General features: G+C 37.3%; 1 protein-coding gene across 2 annotated transcripts in view; it reads left to right on the top strand.

The window, feature by feature from the left end:
• The window catches only part of ARHGAP25 (Rho GTPase activating protein 25), a 118,060-nt gene that overhangs the window by 50,297 nt on the left and 43,877 nt on the right, over positions 1–23,886 (top strand). The window contains exons 1-3 of one of the 2 annotated variants that reach the window (XM_074207971.1): positions 11,900–12,044; positions 12,268–12,467; positions 21,630–21,717. In XM_074207971.1, the coding sequence (XP_074064072.1) occupies positions 12,285–12,467; positions 21,630–21,717 (271 nt within the window). In that variant the 5' untranslated portion in view covers positions 11,900–12,044; positions 12,268–12,284. Of the gene's footprint in view, positions 1–11,899; positions 12,045–12,267; positions 12,468–21,629; positions 21,718–23,886 lie in introns of those variants that run through there. The other variant, XM_074207962.1, reaches the window with a different exon arrangement.

Raw genomic sequence — 23,886 nt, 5'->3', positions numbered from 1 at the left:
ATCTACAGATCAGTTTTGTTAAATGGGCAGAAGATCATTACCAAAAGGCTGGATGTGGGGTTCCTACTCCATGTGAGTAAAAAAAATATTTTTGTTTTGTCACAGTAGTTAAAATAACCTAAATAATAATGGTAGCTGTAATGACATCTCTGATATCACAAACTCAACTAATCACTATGCTAACTTTAGTGTTTTGATTATAGACATAGGAATTTGAAGGTGACCCTTGGTATGAAATGCATGGGTTACATAATTCAAAATCTTAGGGAAATTCAAACACATTATCATTTATATATCATTTCTCTTCTCTGGACATGGTACCCCCAGTCTCCCTATGAAACTGATTCTGGTTAGGATGGCAGGCAGGATGTGGGGTCTCTGTGAGTGGGACTTTATATGCCCTTGGTGATCCTGGGGCAGCTCAAAGGAGGCAGGAGACAATTCAATCCCCAGGAAAGCTTTGTTGATTTTTAGGCAAAACTAATCTGGGTAACCAGAGGGAAGAAGTGGACCTAACTCATGTTGGAGGATGATGTTGAAGGAGAAAGCATTGGCCTTATCCATATGTTGTGAAGAAACACTGGTAGATATTATTAGTCCTATCACAACCTAATAAAACCTCAGCTAGTCTAGTTGTTCAGGTTTGGGATTAGAATGCAACAAAACATTCTTGAGCTATAAAATATTCAACAAAAATGTTTACTTATCCATGATGATGAGATTCAATAAAGATACAACATTGATTCAGGTTATGCTACCCACTTCTTCCTCTGCATCTTTCATGGCAGTCACCTAGCAGAGGACTATAACAACTGGCATGACAGTGGGAATTGTGTCAAACCTGAAGAGCAAGGATTCCTCATAGACTGGGCTTTTTAGAACTAAGAAATCAATGTCAGTCTTCTAGATCAATCAAATTCTAAGAACAGTCTCCTTGTTCCTTTAAGGAGAAACTGCCCACAAAATAGATGCCACTACACACAGTGGAGAGAGTTCTAGGCCTATAGTCAGAAAGACCCAAGTTCAAATTTGACCATAGTCAAATAGTATGATTGTGTGACCTTGGGCAAGCCATTAACCTCTGTCTCCTTTTCTTCATCTATAAAATAGGGATGATAACAACAACAAAAATAACAACAATAATAATAATAATAATAATAATAATGATAATAATAAATACATATCTCCCAATTTATTGTGAAGATTAAGATAATAATTGTAAAGCACTTATCACAGTAACAACTATAGAAGCACTATAGAAATATCAAAACAACTCCCCCCCCCAAAAAAAACCAACCCAACATCAAAATCACACAAGATTCCATTGTATGGAATGGGGATTTTTCCACGATTTTTTCCCTTTTTGTCTGTTTCTTCTTTCAATCATAACTAATATAGAAATGTTTTATGTGATTGAGCATATATAACATATCAAATTGCTTAAAGAGAAGGAAGGTGAAACGGGGCAGAGAACATTTGGAACTCAAATTTTTTTAAAAAATGAATTTTAAAAATTATCTTTATGTGTAATTGGGGAAAGAAGTCATTCATTCAAGGATCAGAGAGTCATGGGTTTTAGAGCTAGAAGGGTCCATAGGTATAATTTAATCTTACCTTCTCATTATTCAGATCAAGAAATTGAGGCACAGAGAAGACAGTTAAGTAAATTACAAAATGGGAATTACTATGTAAAGAGGGAATTATTTATGCAAGGGAAGAGGTAACACTGGACATGATTTTGAAAAACCTCCCTGACCATTAATATTAAACAAGACCTAAAATAGAGAGAACAAAAGTGTTTTGTTTTGTTTTGCTTTAAATACTGTTTTCATGGAGGATGTCCTGCACAGAGTCCTGATGGAGAAGGATTTCCTTTTGAGGCTGAGGAGGTCCTCCAGATGTTTCTGTTGGCAACTGGCATGGTGCTGATTACATCAAGCCCCTCAATTATTTCAGGAGCCTCTTATATGATATACACAGTCACTCAAAAGAGTTTGTTTCACATAGAAGAAAAGCAAATGGATAAAGAGTAAAGAATGCTGATTGTAGAGAGTATGTTGTGTAGTTGTCTGGAAAATCCATGGAACTAGCTTGTCAGTGTGTGCGTATATACACATGCATGTTTAAACACATATTGGTATATAATGTATATATACACATGCTTATGACATGAAAGAAATATGTGGCCATATTTTCCCTCTCTTACATCATAGGAGTTAAATAGTAGATCTGTAAATATATATTTACTTATACATATATGTGTGGATATATAAATATATATTCTTTCATGGAATATTCCAAACTCCAAAGCATTAAAATTGAAGGCAGTGGAGAAGTCCCTGGTAGGCATAAGAAAGCTACCGTATTGGACTTTTGCAAAAGTATAATAAAGGATCAGATGCTAGTATTCCTGGGGATAAAATATGGGCCAGTTATGTAGTGAGAGTAAGAGGTAACCAGACAGCATCTCTCTTATTAGATGTTGCTTCTCATTAGGCAGCTCAGTGGTCTGGTAGACAGAACATGGCCTGAAGTCAGGAAGACCCAAGCTCAAATGTGGCCAAAGATGCTTACTAGTTAAGTGACCTTGGGCAAGTAATTGCTCCTGTTTGCTTCAGTTTCCTTATCTGTGAAATAAAGATGATAACATTCATTAATTTTATCTGTTTAAACAAAAAGATTGGCAAGCCCAGGAATCACAATTTGCTTTTGAACTTCCCATCTCCCAGGGGAGTTGTGAGGATCAAGTGGAATATTTGCAAATCACCAAGCATAGTGTTTCTCACATAATAGATATGATGTACATATTAGTTATTGTAATTATTATTTATTGTTCCATTGGTGTCCATACAATGTGAAAAGGTTGAGACTAGGAACTAGAGAAATATTCATACTATATTGGGTGGATTCCTATAGGGGATTTATGGGAAGGATGAGAAGGCATGAATGTATTGCTATGTGTATTGAAGAATTAGGGTTGCAATTAATATACTAACTGAAGAGATCAGAGACTCATTGAAGTATCATTGACTTATGAACACAAATGACTAGTGAAGCAAAACATCTTACCTAAAATAAATGATCATGTGTAATGGCAGATTGAATTTGTCAAATAATTGCTAAAGAGAACTAACCCATTATTCTGTCTAATGCAAATTGTTCCCTACTTGTTATAATATTAATCTGTTAGGACTTTAGTTGAGGGAGATGGGGAGTTCAAAATCAAATTGTGATTCCTTAGCTAGTCAATCTTTTTATTCAAACAGATAAAATTAATGAATTAGTTGTCAAATTTCTACTTCATTATGAGGAAGAGAGTCTCTGAGGCAACATAGAATAGGAAGCTGGGAAACGTTCAACATTCTGCAAGCTCCTTGTTATTACTATCAGTTTCCTGTTATGTAGAGATAGGCAGTAAGGGCTAGGTTAAATGTTGCAACGGATGTTGAGACTTGGGACACACAACATGCACACACATCAGAAACAACTGAGTTCTATGTTCTTTGGGAAACAAAAGATGAGATTGGGGGAAAAAAGGATTTAAAAACTAGAAGGGAATAGAGAGGGGCTTTCTGCTCCAACCTCTTTATTTTACAGATGTATAAAGTTGCTCAGCTCATAAAAATAGCAAGTCAGAATTTGAACTCAGGACTGACTCTGACCCTGGCTCTCTTTCCATTACATTATTTCTTCTTAGATGTAAAGTAATTAAAAATTTATTGAATAATAGTCGATCTGCAGTGGCACTTTCCTGTAGTACATAGAGAACCAATCTCAGACTAATGGAGTCCTGGATTAAGGTCCTGCTTCTGACCCATCACAGCTGTGTGACCTTGGGCAAATCACTTAATCTATCAGCCACATATCTTCTCAACGACTTTGTTCTGTGAGTGCTAATGCTCTTTTGCTTCACATTTGTTCCCTAGCTTCTTCAAGACAGCTCAGATCCCAATTTTTTGCAAGAGGCCTTTCCAAGTCTACCCCCAGCTGCTAGAGCATTCTCTTTGGAGGATAGAGCTGTATGTTCTAGTTCTTTTCATATCACCTCTTCATTTTGTTGTGAATTCTTGAAGATAGAAACTACTAACTTTTTTTTGCAGTATTCCCACTGCTTAAAAAAACTGGAATATAGTAAACATTCAATAAATACTTTTTGACTAATTGACTTGGAATTTCCTTATAATGATGAAATCATTGATTTTTATTAAGAAATTTGAGCAGACCCATAGTCTTTTTGTTTTTGATATTTTATTTTTTCCAATTACATATAAAGATAATTATTAGCATTCATTTAAAAAAATTTTTGAGTTCCGAATGTTCTGTGTTCTTACTTCACTTCTTTCCTCCTGAAGATAATAAGCAATTTGATATAGATTATATAAGTTCAATCATATAAAACATATTTTCATATTAAGTCATGTTGTGAAGGAAGAAACAGACTAAAAGGAAAAAAATCATGGGAAAAAATTAAGAAAGTGAAAAATAGTACACTTTGATCTGCAATCAGACTCCATCAGTGCTTTCTCTGAATGTGTATGACATTTAGAATCATGAATCCTTTGGAATTCAGATCCACAGTCTTGAGGCCATGTAAATTTTCTCATGCTTCTAAAGGGAAAGGGAGAAACAAATTATATTATTATCTTTTATGTAATCTTTTTTTTGTTTGTTTTTTTGCAAGGCAATAGGGTTAAGTGGCTTGCCCAAGGTCACACAGCTAGGTAATTATTAAGTGTCTGAGGCAAGATTTGAACTCAGGTCCTCCTGACTCCAGGGCTGGTGCTCTATCCACTGGGCCACCTAGCCTCCCCTATTATTATCTTTTTATGGAAGTAAATTAATGATATGCTGATAGCATTGTTGGCCTCTTCTGCATTTGAAGGATTCAGTTAATGGATTAGTATTTATTAAGGATTTACCATGAGAGAGTTACTGTGTGTTAAGTTTTGGATGACGGATTGAAATAATCCTCTGAAATAACCACAACTGGGGTTGTCTTATGTCCTTATTGACTACTCTTCCCTTTTTACAAAGCTCTCCCTGTTGGGATGATGGGAAAAAGAAATAATCTCTCATAGCTATAACTTTGGACAAGATTTTTGCTCTTTCCAGAAACTGATTACCAAATATCAGAGCAAAGATAAATCTCATATAGTCTAACTCCTCATTTTACAGATACAGAACTGGAGGACATAGAGATGAAATAATTTATTCAAGGTCATAGGAACTGAGAAAAGACTTATGATTGCCATAGAGAAATTCCAAATAAGGAAATTACCTCTACCAATTCCAGTTGACTTTTCTACTTGTAGTCTTAGAGAGCTGGACTGAGCAGTGAGAGGTTAGGTGACTTATCCAGGGTCATGCAGATAGTATGTGTCAGAAGCAGGATTTGAACCTGGGTCTTTCTGACTTTGAGGTCATCTACTCCATCTACAATTTGCCAAGATTCAAACCCAGATCTTCTGAATTCTTTGACTAAATATTACATCATCTTTCTTCTTTATCACTTTTTTTTTCTCCTGAGGGAATAGCTAAATGTGCTGGGTTGATGAAACCAATGGGGTTGCTAGCTAGGTCAACCTTCTGGGAAAGACTGAGAAGGTATTTGACCTCTGTGTTTGCTTTTGGAGGTAGGACATTCCTCTCCCATTTTTACAGGAGATGAAGTCATTCATTCAAGGTTCAGAGAGTCATGGGTTTTAGAGGTGGAAGATATAATTTAACCTTACCTTCTCCAGAAACTGAGTCCTAAAGAGGAAAGTAATCTGCTCATTTAAATCTGGGCAAGTCACTTAACCCTGTTTACTTCAGTTTCCTCATCTGTAAAATGATCTAAAGACGAAAATAGCAAACTTCTCTACAAACTTCTCTAATATTTTTGCTAAGAAAATTCCAAATGGGGTAATGAAGAGTCTGAAACAACTGAAAACAACATTGATCTCTTTATTCATTCATCTCTATTTGTCTCTCTTCTTTCTCTCTACTTTCATCTCTATGTCTGTCTCTCTTCATGTATAAATACAGTAATTATAAATACAGTTAGATTTCCTGTTTTCTTCAAGTCACATTAACCTTTTAAGGTAGATTGCCTATCAATACTAATTAAAGAGTTTGGGCTGGATGTCTGTCAGGCATCACCATCATCAGCTTACCTAATAAGGCTGTTCCTCTTGGTCTAGTCACACAACCATTGTTTGTAGAGTTGAGGTTAAAGTACCTTGTGTGGCTTTAATTCATTTGTTTGTTTATTTGTTCCAGAGTCTGATGCTTATTAGGTGCATGATGGGTGGAAAAAAGTAGCATGCTGCTGTTTCTACAGGATACTGAGGGAAAGGAGGTGGTAATATTGAGAGAAAGGTTGTCATTTATTTTTAGCCTATGATCTGGGCAGAAGGGTAGGAGAGCCTTTACTTACAACCCCAACCTATAATTGATAGCTTTTTCTTCTGAGACCATATAGCTTTTTATTCTAAAGCAGGAGTTCTTAACTTTTTCATGGATTTCATGGGCAGTCAGGCTGATAAAGCCAATGGACCTCCACTCAGAATAGCATTTTTAAATACATAAAATAAAAACAAAATATGTAGATTTCAAAGGACACCAATAATAGTGAAATATATATATTTTCATCCAAGTTCATCGATACCTTGAAATCTAATCATGATTAGACCTCTGGTGTCTGTGCACCCAAAGTTAAGAACCCCCAAGGTTACAACCCTTGGTTAAGAGGCAGCTAGTGGCACTGGGCTTCAAGTCAGGAAGACCTGAGTTCATATCCAATCTTAGACACTTAGTTGTATGACCATAGGGCAAGGCACTCTCTTCAAATACAAAATGGAGATAATAACATCTCTCTCACAAAGATCATTTGAGGATCAAATGAGATAAAATTTGTTGAAAAAATAAAGCATTTAGCCTAGATCATATATTCATAGCAGGCATTTTTAATTGTAATATTAGTATGGATGACCTGGTGTTATCTTTTTAGGATATTTATCCCTAGATGATAATCACCTTTAGATAAAGACTTTTGTAATGAAAGATGTTTCCCCCATTCATGAGGATATCTTCTAACGAACAAGGAAAATTTTCCAGATAAATTTTATTATTTTTTTCTAGTTCTATAAAATAATTTTTGGTAGTTTGATATGTTAAAGTTTTTTTTAACATATATAATTAGAGAAAAATAAAACATTATTGAAAAAAATTCTATTTATCTAAGTGAATAAAAGGTGTTTATTGTAGAGACATGATATTCAGTTTGATGGATCACCTCTGAATTGCTCATCAATACATGTAACTTGGGCAGACCCTAACACTGGAAAATTAGCTGGGTGCAAATTGGAGCAGGAGATAGAGAGTGGGTTGGATTCACTTTGAGAGTATGCATGACTTTTAATGACCCAAGATACTTTTTAAAACAAAAGTCTAAAGGGCAGGAAGGTGATGCAGTAGATAGAGCACTGTTCCTGGAGTCAGGAGGACTTGAGTTTAAATCCAGTCTTAGACAGGGAATAATTGCCTAGCTGTTAGGCAAGTCACTTAATCCCATTACCTTAAATAAATACAATTAAAAAAATAAATAAAGCAAAGGTCTAGGAAAATATTTCTGTTGATGTTCTCTCAGATCTTCCTGACTTTAGGTCCAGGGCTCTCTCCATTTGTACCATGGAAATCAACTCCAAAAATTGTGATCCAAAGATTAATGGAGTAGGGCATGATGGGTATGATCAGGCTGAAACAGATTACAAATGAGGAATTATATCGGAGAAATGGTGCAAATAATGGCATTAGAGAAACATGACAAAAAAGTCACATAATGAGAGTGAGAGATAACTAATGGGTAGCTCTCCTGCTGCACTGGAAATCTCTCAGTGTGAAGACATCTCCAGAAAGACCCTCAGTAGACTTGGGTGAACTTCCTGCCCAGGTGAATCCGGTGCAGCTGGACCTTGGTTTCATCTAGTACAACCACCTCATTTTGCAAATAAGGAAAGTGAGAGTCAGAGAGATTGTTGCTTGTCTAAGATCACCCAGATAATAAGTGGCAGAAACAAGTGAAATGTAGGGCCCTGGACTCCAAATCTGGTGCTCTTTCTAGGGGTGGAGTAGATTTCTTGCAAGATGATAAGGTTCCTGTTTAATTATATTTGGTATTTGTGGCACAGTCGATATAGTGACAGGGATGGAGTCAGGAAGAACAACTCAAATTCTAGCCTCAGGCTTTTTCTAATTATGTGAGTATAGGCAAGTCATTTAACTGTTTGCCTCAGTTTCCTCATCTGTAAAATGAGTTGGAGAAGGAAATAGCAACCACTTTAGTATCTTTACCAAGAAAATTCCCTATGGAGTCACAAAGAATCAGAATCAACTGAAACCACTGAATGTTTGTTTCCTTTCCAGATACTTGAGTACAGAACTTATGAATCCTACAAATCTTCTCTTCTTTGGGTTAACCATTCCCAGAAAAGAGTAGTAGGACATAAAGCCCAGCAAAATTAGTTTTCTTTTTGATGGCTGCCTAATTGGGTGGGGGTTGCCCCATTTTGTCATATGCTTAATTAGCAGTTACTGAGTGGTTTCATGGTTTAGGTTTTATTTTCCCTCTTCATCTTTAAGACTTGATTCATTTGCCTACACAGAACTTTTCTTGCAAATGAACATACATTATTGAATTGTAGAGCTGGGAGGTAACTTGGAAATAATTTAATCTATCCTCATCATTTTACAGAAAAGGAAACTAAATCTTAGAGAAGGGAAATGATTCATTCAGCATTCCATAGCTAGTAAGTGGCATATTTGGAAGGCACCAATGGCAATAGGTTTGGAGTCTAAGATTCTGGTCTTGAGTTTCTCTCTTCTATTAATTAATTGTGTAACTTTGGTCAGTCAACCTGCCTTACTGGGCCTCAGTTTTCTCACCTATAAAATGATAGGACTGAATTAGATGTTCTCTTTCAATTCTAAATCCCATGAATTCAATCTAAGACTTCCCTAAACCCCTTTGTTATGTCCTCTTTTTTATAATTCTTTTTCCTCTCTGACCCATAGTGATACTGCCTGGCTTACATTAGGAGCTCAAGGAAGGCCTATTGATGGACTGAGTGGTTAGGCTGGGATGTGTTTACCTCTTTGCATGTTATCGGTTTAATTTAGACTTTGTTTCTGAAGGACAGGAAATGTCAGGGTCATACAATGATTGGCACTGGATCAAAGTTTATCACTATGACTCTTTTTGTTTTCAGTGGGAAAAACCCACTACTAACAATGACATGAGCTTGCTCTTCTAAGTCAATGGGGACAACCTTGAAACAGAAAATTTGCCAGATGTAACTAAAAGGGAAAAATGTCCAAAACCAAGCTTGTAAAAGAAACTCAGAAGCTTATCAGAGTCTAGACTCTATCATGGGACTTATTCCCCTGGAAGAACCATTGCAAGAATCCCAATCTATAAAGTTTAGGATTTTTTTTTTAGAAAGGTTTTATTTATTTTGAGTTTTACAATTTTCTACCAATCTTGCTTCCCTCTCCTCACCCCCCACAAAAAAGCAGTTTATTAGTCTTCACCTCGTTTCCATAGTATGCATTGATCTAAGTTGAATATGATGAGAGAGAAATCATATCCTTAAGGAAGAAATATATAGTATGAAATATAGCAGAATTACATAATAAGATAACTTTATTATTTTTTTTTTGCAAGGCAAGGGGGTTAAGTGGCTTGCCCAAGGCCACACAGCTAGGTAATTATTAAGTGTCTGAGACCAGATTTGAACTCAGGTACCCCTAACTCCAGGGCCGGTGTTCTATCCACTGTGCCACCTAGCTGCCCCTTTTAAGATAACTTTAAAGGTAATAGTCTTTGGTCTTTTTTCAAACTCCACAATTCTTTCTCAGGATACAGATGGCATTCTCCATTGCAGATATCCCAAAATTGTGCCTGATTGTTGCCCTGTTAGTATAAGCAAGTCCATCAAGATTGATCATCGCCCTCATGCTGCTGTTAGGGTGTACAATGTTCTTCTGGTTCTGTTCATCTCACTCAGCATCAGTTCATGCAAATCCTTCCAGACTTCCCTGAATTCCCATCCCTCCTGGTTTCTAATAGAACAGTAGTGTTCCATGATATACATAAACCACAGTTTGTTAAGCCATTACCCAACTGAAGGACACTCACTTAATTTCCAATTCTTTGCCACCACAAACAGGGTTGCTATGAATATTTTTGTACAAGTGTTGTTTTTACCCACCAGTAGTGGTATTGCTGGATCAAAGGGTATGCATATTTTTGTTGCCTTTTGGGCATAATTCCAAATTGCTCTCCAGAAAGGTTGGATGAGTTCACAGCTCCAATTAAGATTCTTTTTTCTTGTATTCAATCATAGGAACATAGATTGTAGAGCTGAAGGGAACCTTGGCCATCACCCAGTTCAATCTCCCTATTTTACAGATGAGGAAACTGAGGATTAAAGTGGGAAGTGTACATGGCAGAACCTGGCACTGGAATCCAGGTCTTCCAACACAGCTGAATTCTTTCTCCATTGTAGATGCTGACTAGTAACAGAAGCCTTTGCGTTCCCAGGTGTTTTTAGTCACACTGTGACTCTGATCTGACCAAATTATGACCGGAATCCTTTTATTGAAAAGCAATGCAATGAAGGGCCTTAGTAGACTAAGTGTCTTCCATGGCAGCCCTGGTTTTGAACCTCTCTAGGAGTGGTAAGCTAGCCAAGGACACATCTCTTTTCCTTTCACAGCTTGTTGAAAATCATTTAGAGCAATCCACTAAGAAGTTTTCTACTCAGTATAAAGGCTTCCATGCATTGAAACTACACTTACAAATATAACATGCATTAAGTACTTAGACACTAAAAATATAAAATTTCGATAAGATTCAGTCTCTATTCTTGTAATATTAATGGCTCACACCTCACTCTTGGGACAACTGGTACAGGGAGTAGACTAGCAGACCTGGAGTCAGGAAGACTTAAGTTCAAATTTGGTATCTAGTATTTCTAGTTCTGGGCAAGTCATTTAATTTTGTTTGCCTCAGTTTCCTCAACTGCAAAATGAGCTGGGGAAGGAAATGATAAACATTCTAGTATCTCTGTCAAGAGAACCCCAAATTGGTCACAAAGAGTCAGACATGACTGAAAAGACTCAACAAAAGCATTTATCTCGTTTGATCCCCTAATAGGGGGCAGATAGGTGGATCAGTGATTAGAGTATCAGTTGTGAAGTCAGGAGGACTTGAGTTCAAATCCAATCTCAGACAGCTGACACTTGTTAGTTGTATGACATTAGGTAAATCACTTAATCCCAACTGCCTTGCAAAATAGAAAATTAAAAAGAAAAAAACAAGACTAAAAAGGTAGGGGCAGAAAGCAGTTCGAAATGGTCCTTGAATATCTGGCGGAAGTGTTGAAATTTTTCTTGGGAGGGCACTCGGGAACCCCTGAAGATTTTTGATCAGAGGAGGGATGTGACTAGATCTCTATATAAGAAAGATCATTGCATCAGGGATGTGAAACAGGAGGAAGGTGACAATGGAAGATCTTTCAGTAGGCTATTAAATAGCCCCAGGAGGTATTCACATGGGTGTCCCTCCCCCAAACAATAAAGCAGCCCTGGCCCATATCCTTATGAGTACTTTTCTAAGGAATTTCAGGAATTACACAGTTTCCTTGCTTTGATTTTCTGGGCAGTGGCTAAGCATTGCTGAATGGATTCTCATGCCAGGGTAGGGTTCTGAGGTGATGGCAAATTTAGGTAAAATGCAACCCCCTTGTTCCTCTGTGGAGCTGGTTGATCTGGACCATTGCACAGCGGCTGCATGGGGCTCTCACCGCCCACCCCCCCAACCCTCCTAGCCAAGTTTTACTTTCTTTCTCTTGTCAGATATTCACTCTCATGCAGGAAAAAGGAAGCATCTTTTGTCAAATGCTGTGGCCACTTCCTTTTCAAAAGTCTCCAGCCAGCTTTGTGTTCTGCAGACCAACCAGCCTGTGATCGGTAACTGGGGCTGACTTACGCTAGGACCTGAGGTCTTATTTTTATTTTTCAAATTATTAGCCTTTACTCAACTGCTTCTTTAGCTTTGTGCTGACTTATCCCTCCCCTTTCCCAACCCTGAACCCAGTTAGCTCCTGGAACCTTTGGCCTGATCCCGATCAGACAACCCAACTCTCCTTCTTCCCTGCTCCCCTGTCTGTTTCACCTCCTATCCTGGCTGAGTATCCTAAACATTGCTGTTTCATGTCTCTCTAGCTCGGTCAAGGAGTGTGATGACTGGAGAGCAGATGGCCTCTTTCCATCAGCCAATATCTTCCAATGCCTTGGAGCGACCCCTGAAGATTGGTTGGTTGAAGAAGCAGCGGTCCATAGTGAAGAACTGGCAGCAGAGATACTTTGTGTTAAAAGGCCAGCAGTTATACTATTATAAAGATGAAGAGGATGTCAAGCCTCAGGTACGCTCCTGGGGGATGTGGCCAAGCAGAGACATAAGGATGCAAGATTGCTGTACCAAGGAAGGTCTTACACTCAGACTAGAAATCCTGGAAGGGGTTCATTTCCTCTCCCCATATTCTAGATTTTTAAATTGAAGAGCTAAGAGGATAAATTGACTTATGTCATCAAGTAACCTACTGCCATCTAATACCTAAGATATTTAATTTCATTTGATCCTTACAACAATCTACCAGTATTCCATAGAGTAGTGTTTAAGAAATATTTATTGATTGAGTTAGAGGGTAAGCGACTTGCTCAGGATTAAATACCCATTAAATGTATGAGGCAAAATTTGAACTCAGGTCTTCCTTATACTAGTCCCTGTGGTCTGTCCATTGGGTCACTTAGAAGCAAGGAGAAACACTAGAATGAAAAATGGGGAGCTTCTAACCACAGCTTTAAGTCATTTTAGTGATGGCTGAAGGAAATCAGATCATGGGATTCTGAGCTGGATGGGATCTTAGAGATAATTTAATCCATGAATTCTTAATCTGGGGACTGTGAACTTTTATTATTTCAATAGAACTGACTTCCTTTGTAATACTATGGATTATATAGTGAGCCTTGCAAAAAACTTTTTGAGAAAGGCTTCACCAGAGAACTAACAGGAGCCATAACACAGAAAGGGGCAAGGACTCCTGATCCAGTTTAATTCTCTTATTTTACAGAGAAGGAAATTGGCCTAAGGTTCAAAGTAGCAGAATTGGGATTAAAATCATGTCCTCATGACAACAAACCCGGTGGTTTTTTTTTTTTACAGCCCCCACATTGTTAGCTGGTGGATGTGGGTGGTACATTAGATTTAGGTCTTGATCATGGCTCTTTGATTACACCCACGTTTTCTTTGCATTTCTCTTAGCAACCACTTCCTTTCTCATAGGTTCTAGTGGACCTCCAAATGGGACTCCTATTAATTAGGTAGTGCTTCTTAAGTACTGGTTAATGCTGGTCAAGGTGAATCTATGGATAGAGGAAGAGATAACTACACAGGGCAACCAGATGTGGCAACTGGGAAAAGAAAGAAAGAGAGGAAGGAAGGAAAAAAAAGAGATAATTTTAGAAAGAGGATAGTTTTCTTCAATCTAGATAAAGGAACTGAAAGTGTGTCTATTCATCCACATGCCCAAGCCATTTTAAAGTTGCCTAGTTTAAAAAAAAATGACATCTGGAGTTGCATCAGCTGAGAGGAGGAAGGGGAAGAAGGGCAAGACAGGCTCAGGCCTCTGATGTCTTGCAAAAGGCAGAGCATAGATGATGCCTTGCAATTTAACCCAACCCTCCCCACTCACATGATTAATCTCATGTTTGAGGGTATGTGATTAAAAAAATCATTGAATGTGGAGTCAGAAGAACTGGATTTGATTAATTTCTTCTTTCTAGGTCCCAGTTTCCCCCACATAATATTCTTATTACCCTTCCTTCAGAGTTCTTGTGCTTTGCAAATCCTAAGATGCTAATAGAAATGGTAGTCATTATCATTATTTTTATTGCTGTTCTCCCCTTTCTCTGAGAAGAAGCTGGATGATGTCTAAGAAAGAGTGTAAGGCCATTTCCTAGGTTGGAAGAGGGACAGCAATTGGCTTGAGACTACCTGAGTGTGAGGAGACCCTCATGGAAATGGGTCTGGGGGGGACAGGTCAGTGTTAGTCCCACTTAAGGGATTTCCTTACACGAGGATGACTTAGCAGAAGACCAGAAATGGACATGTAAGCAAATGATCCAGGTGGGAAAGGAAGCACTGTAATCATGAATTAATTAATCAATTAACTCAAAAAGCTTTTTACGGTGCTGTGGGACTATGTTCAAGGTTTTCATTTGTTTAAAACATTAACTGAAAACATCTTAGGGTATTAACCTCCTTAGGGTGTTTGCATTTTAATAGGATCTTTTTGAATGGGATGTTAATGTACAAATCTCCAACCTGAAATTTCAGGCACATTAGGATGCAATGGAAGAGGTAATGTTGTATCAGGTTGGTTACCCATAGTTTCTAGAACATTGTCACATAAGCAGCTCTGAGATCACCTCTTTGTCCTTCTGGCTGGTCTATGCCATCTGTCTCAGCACCCATAATGAAAGCAGGCACAGAAATCAGAGTCAGCAAAGCAGATGCTCAGGTTGGAGCAGCATGGGGTCTCCTAAGTGAAAAATCCTCCCTGTGGTCTGTTCGAATTGACTTTCTCAAAAAAGAGAGAAGAGGGTACCAGGAAATATTGAGTGGGTTTTCCTGTGTGGACCAGACAGAGGATTCTTCAAGTCCCTTCCAACATTGTGATTCCATGATTCTATGAAAAAGAGAGAAAAGAGGGAGTGAGGGAGAAATGAAGGAACTGACATCATGACTTCTATTCAGATTAATTACTGGTAAATGCTGGTCAAGGTGAATCCTTGATAGAGGAAGAGATAACTAGACAGGGCAACCAGACTCGACTTAGCAGAAGACCATAAATTGACTTGAAGGCAAATGATCCAGGTGGGTTCTATTCAGATCTGTGTGAACCCAATGAGCCAACTAACTTTGTTACTCAGCACCTAGCCTTTCCATTATTAGAAATACAGAGTGGATGTCTTCATAAATGTGCTTTGTATTCAATTAAGTAATTAATTCAGAATCTTTGCCTTTGCTTTCAGGTAGATCATACAAAGATACCTACAATAATACTGACAGATCATAAATTTATAGAAACAAATATTTAGAGATTATATTATTCAGACATTCTATTTTATAGATGATAGATAGAAGATTATACCATTCTTTTCATAAATTGTCTTTGTCTTCAAGAAAACTATGTGAAACAAGTAGGGTCAATTTTATCCCCATTCTAATCTTTCTTAGGTATAGATCCGGTCCTTTCACTCAAAATCTCACAATCTGAAAAGGTTTCAGGCACTATCTAAATCAACCTACAGTTGCTCTCAAATCCCCTCTTCAAAATATCCAAATAATAATAGCAGCTAACATTTGTAAAACATTTGTAGATTTGCAAAGTGTGTCACATTTATTGTTCAGTCACTGAATTTTATGTGACTCTTTGTGATTCCATTTGAAGTTTTCACTGGAGTGGTTTGTCCCAGTTCATTTTACAGGTGAGGAAACTGAGGCAAAGAAGGTTAAGTGACTTGTCCAAGGTCACGTAGCTAATAACTGAGACTGGATTTGAACTCAGGTCTTCTTTCCTCTAGACCCAGCCCTCTATGCACTGTGCTACCTAACTGCCTCAATGCTTTAGATATATGATCTCATTTGAAGATCAGTCTTTATTCAGCCTTTGCTTGAAGACCTCTAAGGAGGAGAAACCCTCTTTTTCTGAAATTAATCCAATCTACTTTTGGGTAACTGTTCTCATGAGCAAGTTTCTGTCTTATATTTAATCTAAGGTTGCCTCTTGGCAACTTCTTCCTGCTGTTACTGGTTTTGCTCACTCTAGTCAAACAGAACAGGCCTATTCTCTATTCTACTTCAGTTTTTCAAATATGACCTCTAAGTTTTCTCTTCTTTGGAATAACCATCTCATGTTCCTTAAAGTTCTCTCCATTTGGCACAAATTCGAGGCCCTTCACAATTCTTGTTGCCTTCTGGGTGTTCACCAGTTTGCAAATGGTCTTTCTAAAATATGATGTCCAGTTTTAAATAGGATACCCCAGTTTGGTTCTGATTAGGGCAGACTAAAGTGGCACCATTCCTTTTCTTAATGCAGTTTAGGAATACACAGTGATTTCTATACCATTGACTCATAGGGAGTTCACAGTCCACTAAGACCCCCCAGATCTTTCCTAGATTTTGCTAAACTTCCATCTTGTATTTAGGAAAACATTATTTGAACCCAACAATATAGAGTGGATTCTATTAAATTTCATTTTATTAGACTTGCTCCAATGTTTAGATCTTTTTGAATCTTGATTCTGCCCTTTAATATGTCAATGATCCTTCCCATCTTTGCAGCTTGTCCAAGGTGAACATAGTAATATTAATAATAGCTAGCATTTATATAGTGCTTTAAGAGTTGCAAAGAACTTTACATTTAATATTTCACTTGATCTTCAAAATAACCATGGGAGTTAATAACAATAAAATATTTCATATTATTATTTTAATTTATAAATATGCTTCACACTGGCCAAGTACCTTAAAATATTATCTTCTTTGATCTACATAACACTCCAGGAGTTAATAATAATGATGATGATTATGATAATGGCTAACATTTATTTAGCATCAACAATGACAGACATCATGCTAAGCACATTATAAATATTATCTCATTTGATCCTGGGAAGTGGCTGCTATTAATATTCCTATTTTACAGTGGAGAAAATTGAGGTAGACGGAGGTTAAGTAACTTGCCTTCAGTCACACAGCTTGTATTTGTCAGAGGCTAGACTTAAACTCTTCGAAACAGCTAGGTGGCAAAGTGGATAGACCGCTAGGCTTGGAATCAGGAAGACTCATCTTCCTGAGTTCAAATCTGACCTCATACACTGCCTAGTTGTTTGACCTTTATCCCTGTCACTTATTCCTGTTTGCCTCAGTTTCCTCACCTGGAAAATGAACTGGAAAAGGAAATAAAACCACTCCAGTATCTTTGTCAAGAAAACCTCAAGAAGAGTCGAACATGACAGAAATGACAGAACAACACAGAAAAGTCTTGAAATCAGGTCTTCCTGACTTCAGGTCCACTATGCATCTAACTGCCTCAAGAATTTTGTTCAAGTCATTTGTAAATATGCTAAATAAGAAATGGAAAAGTACAGCTCCATGAAATACTTCAGAGACTTCCAAGCTGACATCGATGATTTTTTGAGATCAATCTTTTAATTATTGCTGAAAGGTAGATAGCATTTGCTTTGGAGTTAGGAAGACTGGGCTTCAGATCTTCCTTCATATTTCTATTATCTATGTCATCCTGCACAAATCTTTTAGTGCCGTTCTGCTTCAGTTTTCTCATCTTTTAAATGGAACCAATCAGAGATGAACCTGACTGAAATTACTGAACAGCATTAACAACAAGAGCTAGTAATGTTATCTAGAGCTCTGAGCTCCCCATCCAGTATCCCAGTCAACAGGAGAAATACGGCTAGCCTGCCATCACTGGGTCTTGATGGAGCCTTTACAGTGTTGGTGATCATTGCTTCTTATTCTTGATGCTGTCATTTTAATAATACATTCTAGAATTTTACTAGGAGTGAATGATTGAGAAAAAAAGCATTAATTAATTCTATGCTCTGTGTGCTAAATGCTGGAGATAAGAGCAAAATGAAAGAGTCCTTCATCTCAAGGAGTCCTTCCATGCAAGTTGGAGGAGGCAGTTTCCATCAGAGATTATAGGTGCGGAGATGATGGGAAGACCTGGTGTTTCTTAGGTCGCAGTAGAGGGCAGATTGGTAAGGCTGATGAATTATTCTGACACATATTACAGGAACTAGACTTTGCTTTTGTATTCATCCTGTTTCCTGCTTTTGCTTCCATCTTCAGTACATATCATTTAAAAATCTCAAGTTGGTTATCAAGTTCCCTGTGTAGCCACAGAGATTGTCTTTTAACAACTACACATTTTCCTGTTTTTCTTTGTATCTTCATAAATTTTTTTCTTGAGAGTTTTCCATCTGAGGACAGAAGTGGTTTTGTTTTTGTCTTTGTAATCCCAGAACCTAATATGGTACCCCATATATGATGGGTACTTAAGAGTTGTTGGGTTGTGTTTGTTATGACAAGAAAGCTAATGCTCAGAGATATTAAATGATTTACCCAAGGTCAGAGCTCAGAATTCAATTCCAGTTCATGTGATTACAAGTCCAGAATTCTTTGAGCTAGAAAGATGATAGTCAAAGAGATGAACTGACTTGTCTATGTTTAAACAATACATTATTAACATTATTTAGAGTTCCTTTCCTAACATTTAAAAGTTTTTAGATATTATTTTATTTCTCTTTCTTACCATCAAATACTAATAGTCACTAGGAAAGAAAAATAAATATGAATGAATCAATATTTAGCTAATATTGCAAGTGTGAAGATGAATTATTTGTTTCTTTGCTCTGTGATATTACCTGTGTGGGTGCTTTCTACACATTTATAGATTGCAGCCTATACAAGCTTTGTCTTAATATTTAGCTTTTATCCATGTTTTTTCCATATAGTTTTCTTAAGGATTTTTCCAACATATTGAAGGTTTACTATGGCTCTTTTAGTATTCTGAGCAACCCAGTTGTTTGTTGTCTAAAATAAATGCTCTATTGTAATGATGTCACTTATTTAAACATCCTTGCTGGGAAATGAAGGACATCTGAAGTTGAAATCGACTTTGCAACATACTATTTATCCAATGCTATGGATGACTTACTTTAATGATAGTAGAAAATGTTATTTCAGGCAAACCCTCTCTTCACATTTAAAACTTTGGTAAAGAAGCACAAATAGGAGTCTAATTAGTAAAGTTGCAAATTGTTCTTTTGTGGTATAGTTAACAGTAGACAAGGAAGCATCATGCAGGAGAATTCTATATGGAATCAAAGGATGTTGGTTTGAATTTGGTTACTCACAATTTCCCTTTCCTTAGGAATATCACACAAACCCTCTGGGGCTCAGTTTTCTTACTTGCATAATGAGGAGGTTGAGTTTCCTTCTGACTCAAGCTATGATCCTATGATCTCTAAAGTTTCTTCTAGCTGAAGATCCCATGATCTTTAGCTGTGACACTTAAGTTCTTTTTCATCTCAGTGTTTGTAAAAGAGGCTTAATCAGTGATTAAAGATATGTTTCTTCACCCATCCATCCTTATTTAATATTAAAAGTTAATTTAATATTAATTAATTTTATTATTTAATAACTAATAAACCATTAATTAAAATTAATTAATCAAATATTAATGTTAAGAAAGGATTGCTTTGTAACCTCTTTAGAAGAGGTTAATTGAGTAAAACACATGTAGTCTTAATAATGTTTTTACAGTAACACTATAGATAGAGATTCTTTTTTATTAGTAGGAAAACCTACATTTAATTGGTTTGAATTCATGGCTTTTAGTTCCTAAAGACTTGACCCATGCAACCTCTGTATGTGTGTTTGTCCCTTAAGGAGTTCAGGCTTATGGAGAGAACCTCAAAGCAGTGAGTAACACAGATATACTATATCTCTTGAAGTTCCCACCTTATTCACTGACACGATCCTTACTGTATCTCCCATTACTGAGAAGCCTTCACATGATCCAACCATCCTCTCAATTTATCTTTTTATGTCTCTCTCCACTTTAGCAGACAAACTCTTAGGAGAAAAAAAAAACCCACCACCCAAACAGCAAAGCAGTCAAGTGTTCTTATTTTCTCACCTCCCACTCTTCAACCCCTTGTAAACTGACTTTTGACAGAATCACTATACTGAAACTACTTTCTCCAAGGTCACCAATGACATCTTTAGTGCTTGATTCAGTGACCTTTACTTAGCTCTCATCATTATTGGTCTCTGACTTTTTAATTACTCCATCCAAATTGCTTTGATCTTTCTGCATATTAACTTGTGTCTGGGTTTCCATGACACTGCTCTGTTAAGTCCCTAAAGACAACTCTCTTCTCTCTCTCTCTCTCTCTCTCTCTCTCTCTCTGTCTCTCTCTCTCTCCTCTCTCTCTCCCTCTCCCCCTTCTCCCTCTCTACCTCTTTCTCTAAGTGATTGATCTTTATCAGTCTATTTTGAAGAGTCATCATCCATGTTGCACCTCTTTTTGTGGACAGCTCTATCTTGGTCTCTTTTCTCTCTATACTCTAAGCAAACTTACCAACCTTCTTGGGTTTCATTATGTAGATTCCTTCCAACTAAACATATTCAGCAGCTATCAGTTCCCTAAATTCTAGGCCTTCATTTCCAATTAACAATTAGGCATCTCTTCCTGAGATCCCATGGGCATCAAATTCATTATGTCCAAAAAAACCACCTCATTAACTTTCTCCCTAAATTCACCTTCCTTCTTAACCTCTTTATGTTCTTTGAAAGCATTGCCTTCATTCTAGTCATCTAGGTTCATCATCTTGGAATCATTTTTAATTCTTCAACTTCTCTCACTTCTCACTTAAGATCCATTATGAACTCATCAAGACATCTCTTACTTTTGTTTCCAATTCTCTGTTTATCCTTCAGTTCTTCTACCCTAAGGCCCCATCACTTTCCACTTGACTCTATGTAAGAGCTTCCTTACTGGATTCTGTGCTTCCAGCTTCTCTCTTTTCCAATACATCTTCCACAGAGCAGCTAGCATGGTATTACTAAAGTACAGGTCTGACTACATTTCTTCATTCTAAAATAAACTCCACTGGCTCCTGTTGTCTCTTGGATTAAATCTATGTTTTGACATTTAAAGTTCTTCTCAGTCTGTCTCCAATCTATTTTTCTAGGATTGGTATACATTTCAGCCAATTTTCCATTCTTCCTGTATTATGCTGCATCCAAACTGTTTTAGTCATTGTTCCCCATGGATGATTCTCCATTTCCCATCTCCAGGCTTTTCAATGGACTATTCTTCAAGTCTAGGATTCTTTCCTTCTCCTTACCCCCGTCTCTTAGAATTGCTAGTTCTTTTCAAAGATCGGCATAATTACTACCTCCTTTATAAATCCTTTCCAGATTTCCCAACTTATCACTTCTCTGTTTCCTAAGATCAGTTTTGCATTTATTTTGTTTGCATCCTATTTTGACTCATCTGAGAACATATTACATTCCCTCTGTAGAATGTAATATTTTTGAAGGAAATAATTTTCTTTTATATTTGTAGTCTCAGTACCCATTAGTTTCTGGAATGTAATAGTTCCTTTATAAATGTGTGTTGCCTGACTGATAGATCCATGCAGGGTTCTGGCTCTTGGGACTTTTCAAGTAGGCATACTAGATGACCTAATTTCTGGGTTAGAGAGATTTAGACAATACTGTGCAACTTGTCTGACCTTATTTTATGAATGTAGACTCTCAGACCCAGAAGTTAGCTAACTCACTGAAACTCATAAGGTAGTAAATGGAAGAACTAAAATTTGGAACTGTGTTCTCTGACTCCATACTCAGTGCTTTTTTCATGCTTCATAGTGATGAAAATATTCTTATGTGAACTCTTCTCAAAAACACTACTGTTTGTGTTTATAGGGTTCTATGTATCTACCGGGAAGCATCATCAAAGAGATTGCCACATATCCAGAGGAAGCCGGGAAATTTGTCTTTGAAGTCATACCAGGTGAGCAACGGTTCATCAGTAGAACCTTCTCTGAGTCTGTCAATAGCCCAAATTATTTATTGCACTATAATTTAACTTATCTTTGTGTCAGAGTATTTTAATAATAATAATAATAACAACAGCAACAACAACAACAATAATAATAACTGACTTCTACAAAGTTTTGTGGTTTAGAAAACACTTTCTATGGAGAGAGCACTGATCCTGGAGTCAGGAGGATCTGAGTTCAAATCCAGTATTAGACACTTACTAGCTGTGTGACCCTGGGCAAGTCACTTAACCCCATTGCCTCCAAACCCCCTCCCCCCAAACAAAAAGGATCAAAAAGAAAGCATTTTCTATACATTATCTTAGTTGAGTCTTAAGAAAATCCCTACAGATAAGCAAAGTAAGTAACTGTCCTCATTCTAGAGAAAAGGAAATTGAGATTCAAGGAAGTGAAATTATAACTTGATAAGTATCATGTAACTAGATGCAAGGCAGGACTTAAATCCAGGTTTCTTGATTCCAAATCTAGTGTTCCCCCCCAAACATGTTTCTTCTTCCTCCTCACTACCAGGAAGGAAGGATAAAAGGAAGGAAAGACAGAGAAAGACAGGAAAAAAGGAGGGAAGAAAGAAAAAGAAAGAAAATAGGATGGGATGAAGATAGGAAGAAAGAAGAAAGAAAGAAAAGAAGGAGGAAAAAGTAGGAAGTAGGAAGAAAGGGAAGAAGAAAAGTAAAAAGTCAGGAAGAAAGAGAGAAAAAGAAAGAGGAAGAAAGAATAAGAAAAAAGAAAAAGAGAAAATGTGAGAGGAAGGAAAAGGAAAAAAGAAAGGGAGGAAGGAAGAATTTAAGGAAAGAAAGAAAAAAGAAGGGGAGGGAGAAAAGGAGGGAGGGAGGAAGGAAGAAAGGAAAGAAAAATGAAGAGAAAAGGAGGGAGGAAGAGGGAAGAAAGGAAGGAGGAAGAAGAAAGGAAAGGAGAAAGAAAGGATGGAAAGAATAAAAGAAAGAAAAAGAGGAAGAGGGGTAGAAAAGGTAGAAGGCAGGAAGGCAGGAATCAGAAAGGAAGGAAGGAGGAAAAAGAGGGAAGAAAGAGGAAAGGAGGACGAAAAGATAGAAAGTGCAGGAGATTTGTAAGGATTGATGGGGTTTGTTTATCAATGAAGAAATCACAAAGTTCTCTGACTCAGCAGGAAAGAAAAGGCATACATTTTAATTCACAGGTTACTTCAAAGAGTTATGAATTAATTCACAGAATTCTTTAATAAGACAGCAAGGTAAAGAGTGAGTTTTAAAGGAGATGATAAATTTTAAGCAAAAAACAAACAGTTACAACTGGGCTGATGAGAATATCAAAGACAACTAAAGAAGGGGCAAAAGGGGAGGGGAATAGTCACAAGATGGGTGGCTGGGTTAAGATCATCATGGATCCAGCATGGACAAGAGGGTGAACAGACCCTTTATAGAAAGCCCACCTCCTGTCTAGGGCAGAGTCAGGGGATGGGATCAAGAAGTCAGGCATACACCTTGGCAGGCTACATACCAGACAGGTAGAGGAGAGGTAGGGCTAAGGGGTTGAGATTGCTTCCTATTATCTTACTGAATTTGCCTTTCAGAAGAGGGTTAGACTGAACAGTGGGAAGGAAGTCAGAAGCCTACAGAAAATGCCAGACAAGCACAGATAAAAGATCCTTAATATTATAGGAAAGATTGGGCAAATATTTCTTTAATATTTCTCTTTCAACAGAAGGAAGGGAGGGCCAGAGTGATAAAAGGAGGAAGGGAGGAAAGAAGAGAGGAAGAAAGAGAAAGAAGGAGGAAGTCAAAGAGGGAAGATAGAGAAAGGAAGGAAGGAGGAAGAAGAAATGGAGGAAGAAAAGAAAGGGAGAGAGGGAAAAAAGTGGAAGAGAGGAAGAAAGAAAAAAGAAAGGAAGAAGAAAAAAGAGGGAAGAAGGACTATAGAAAAAAAGGAGGATGAAGGAACGAAAGGGGCATGTGGGATAAAAATCCACTTAAAAATATAGAGACTCCTTTGAGCAAAAGGGAAATTTTATTTTGGCTTTTCTTGAGAAAAGGGCATACTCCAAGTCTCACAAAGGTAGTGAAGATCAAGGAGCTACCCCAAGGTGACAGTCAAGCAAGATTATATGACCTAGCACGGTTCCCTCCTCCCTAGCCCCCTCTCTT

The sequence above is a fragment of the Macrotis lagotis genome, chromosome 1, assembly GCF_037893015.1.
Source record: "Macrotis lagotis isolate mMagLag1 chromosome 1, bilby.v1.9.chrom.fasta, whole genome shotgun sequence".
Lineage (NCBI taxonomy): Eukaryota > Metazoa > Chordata > Mammalia > Peramelemorphia > Peramelidae > Macrotis > Macrotis lagotis.
The sequence above is the reverse complement of the archived record's forward strand: the minus strand, read 5'-3'. Positions and strand labels throughout refer to the sequence as shown.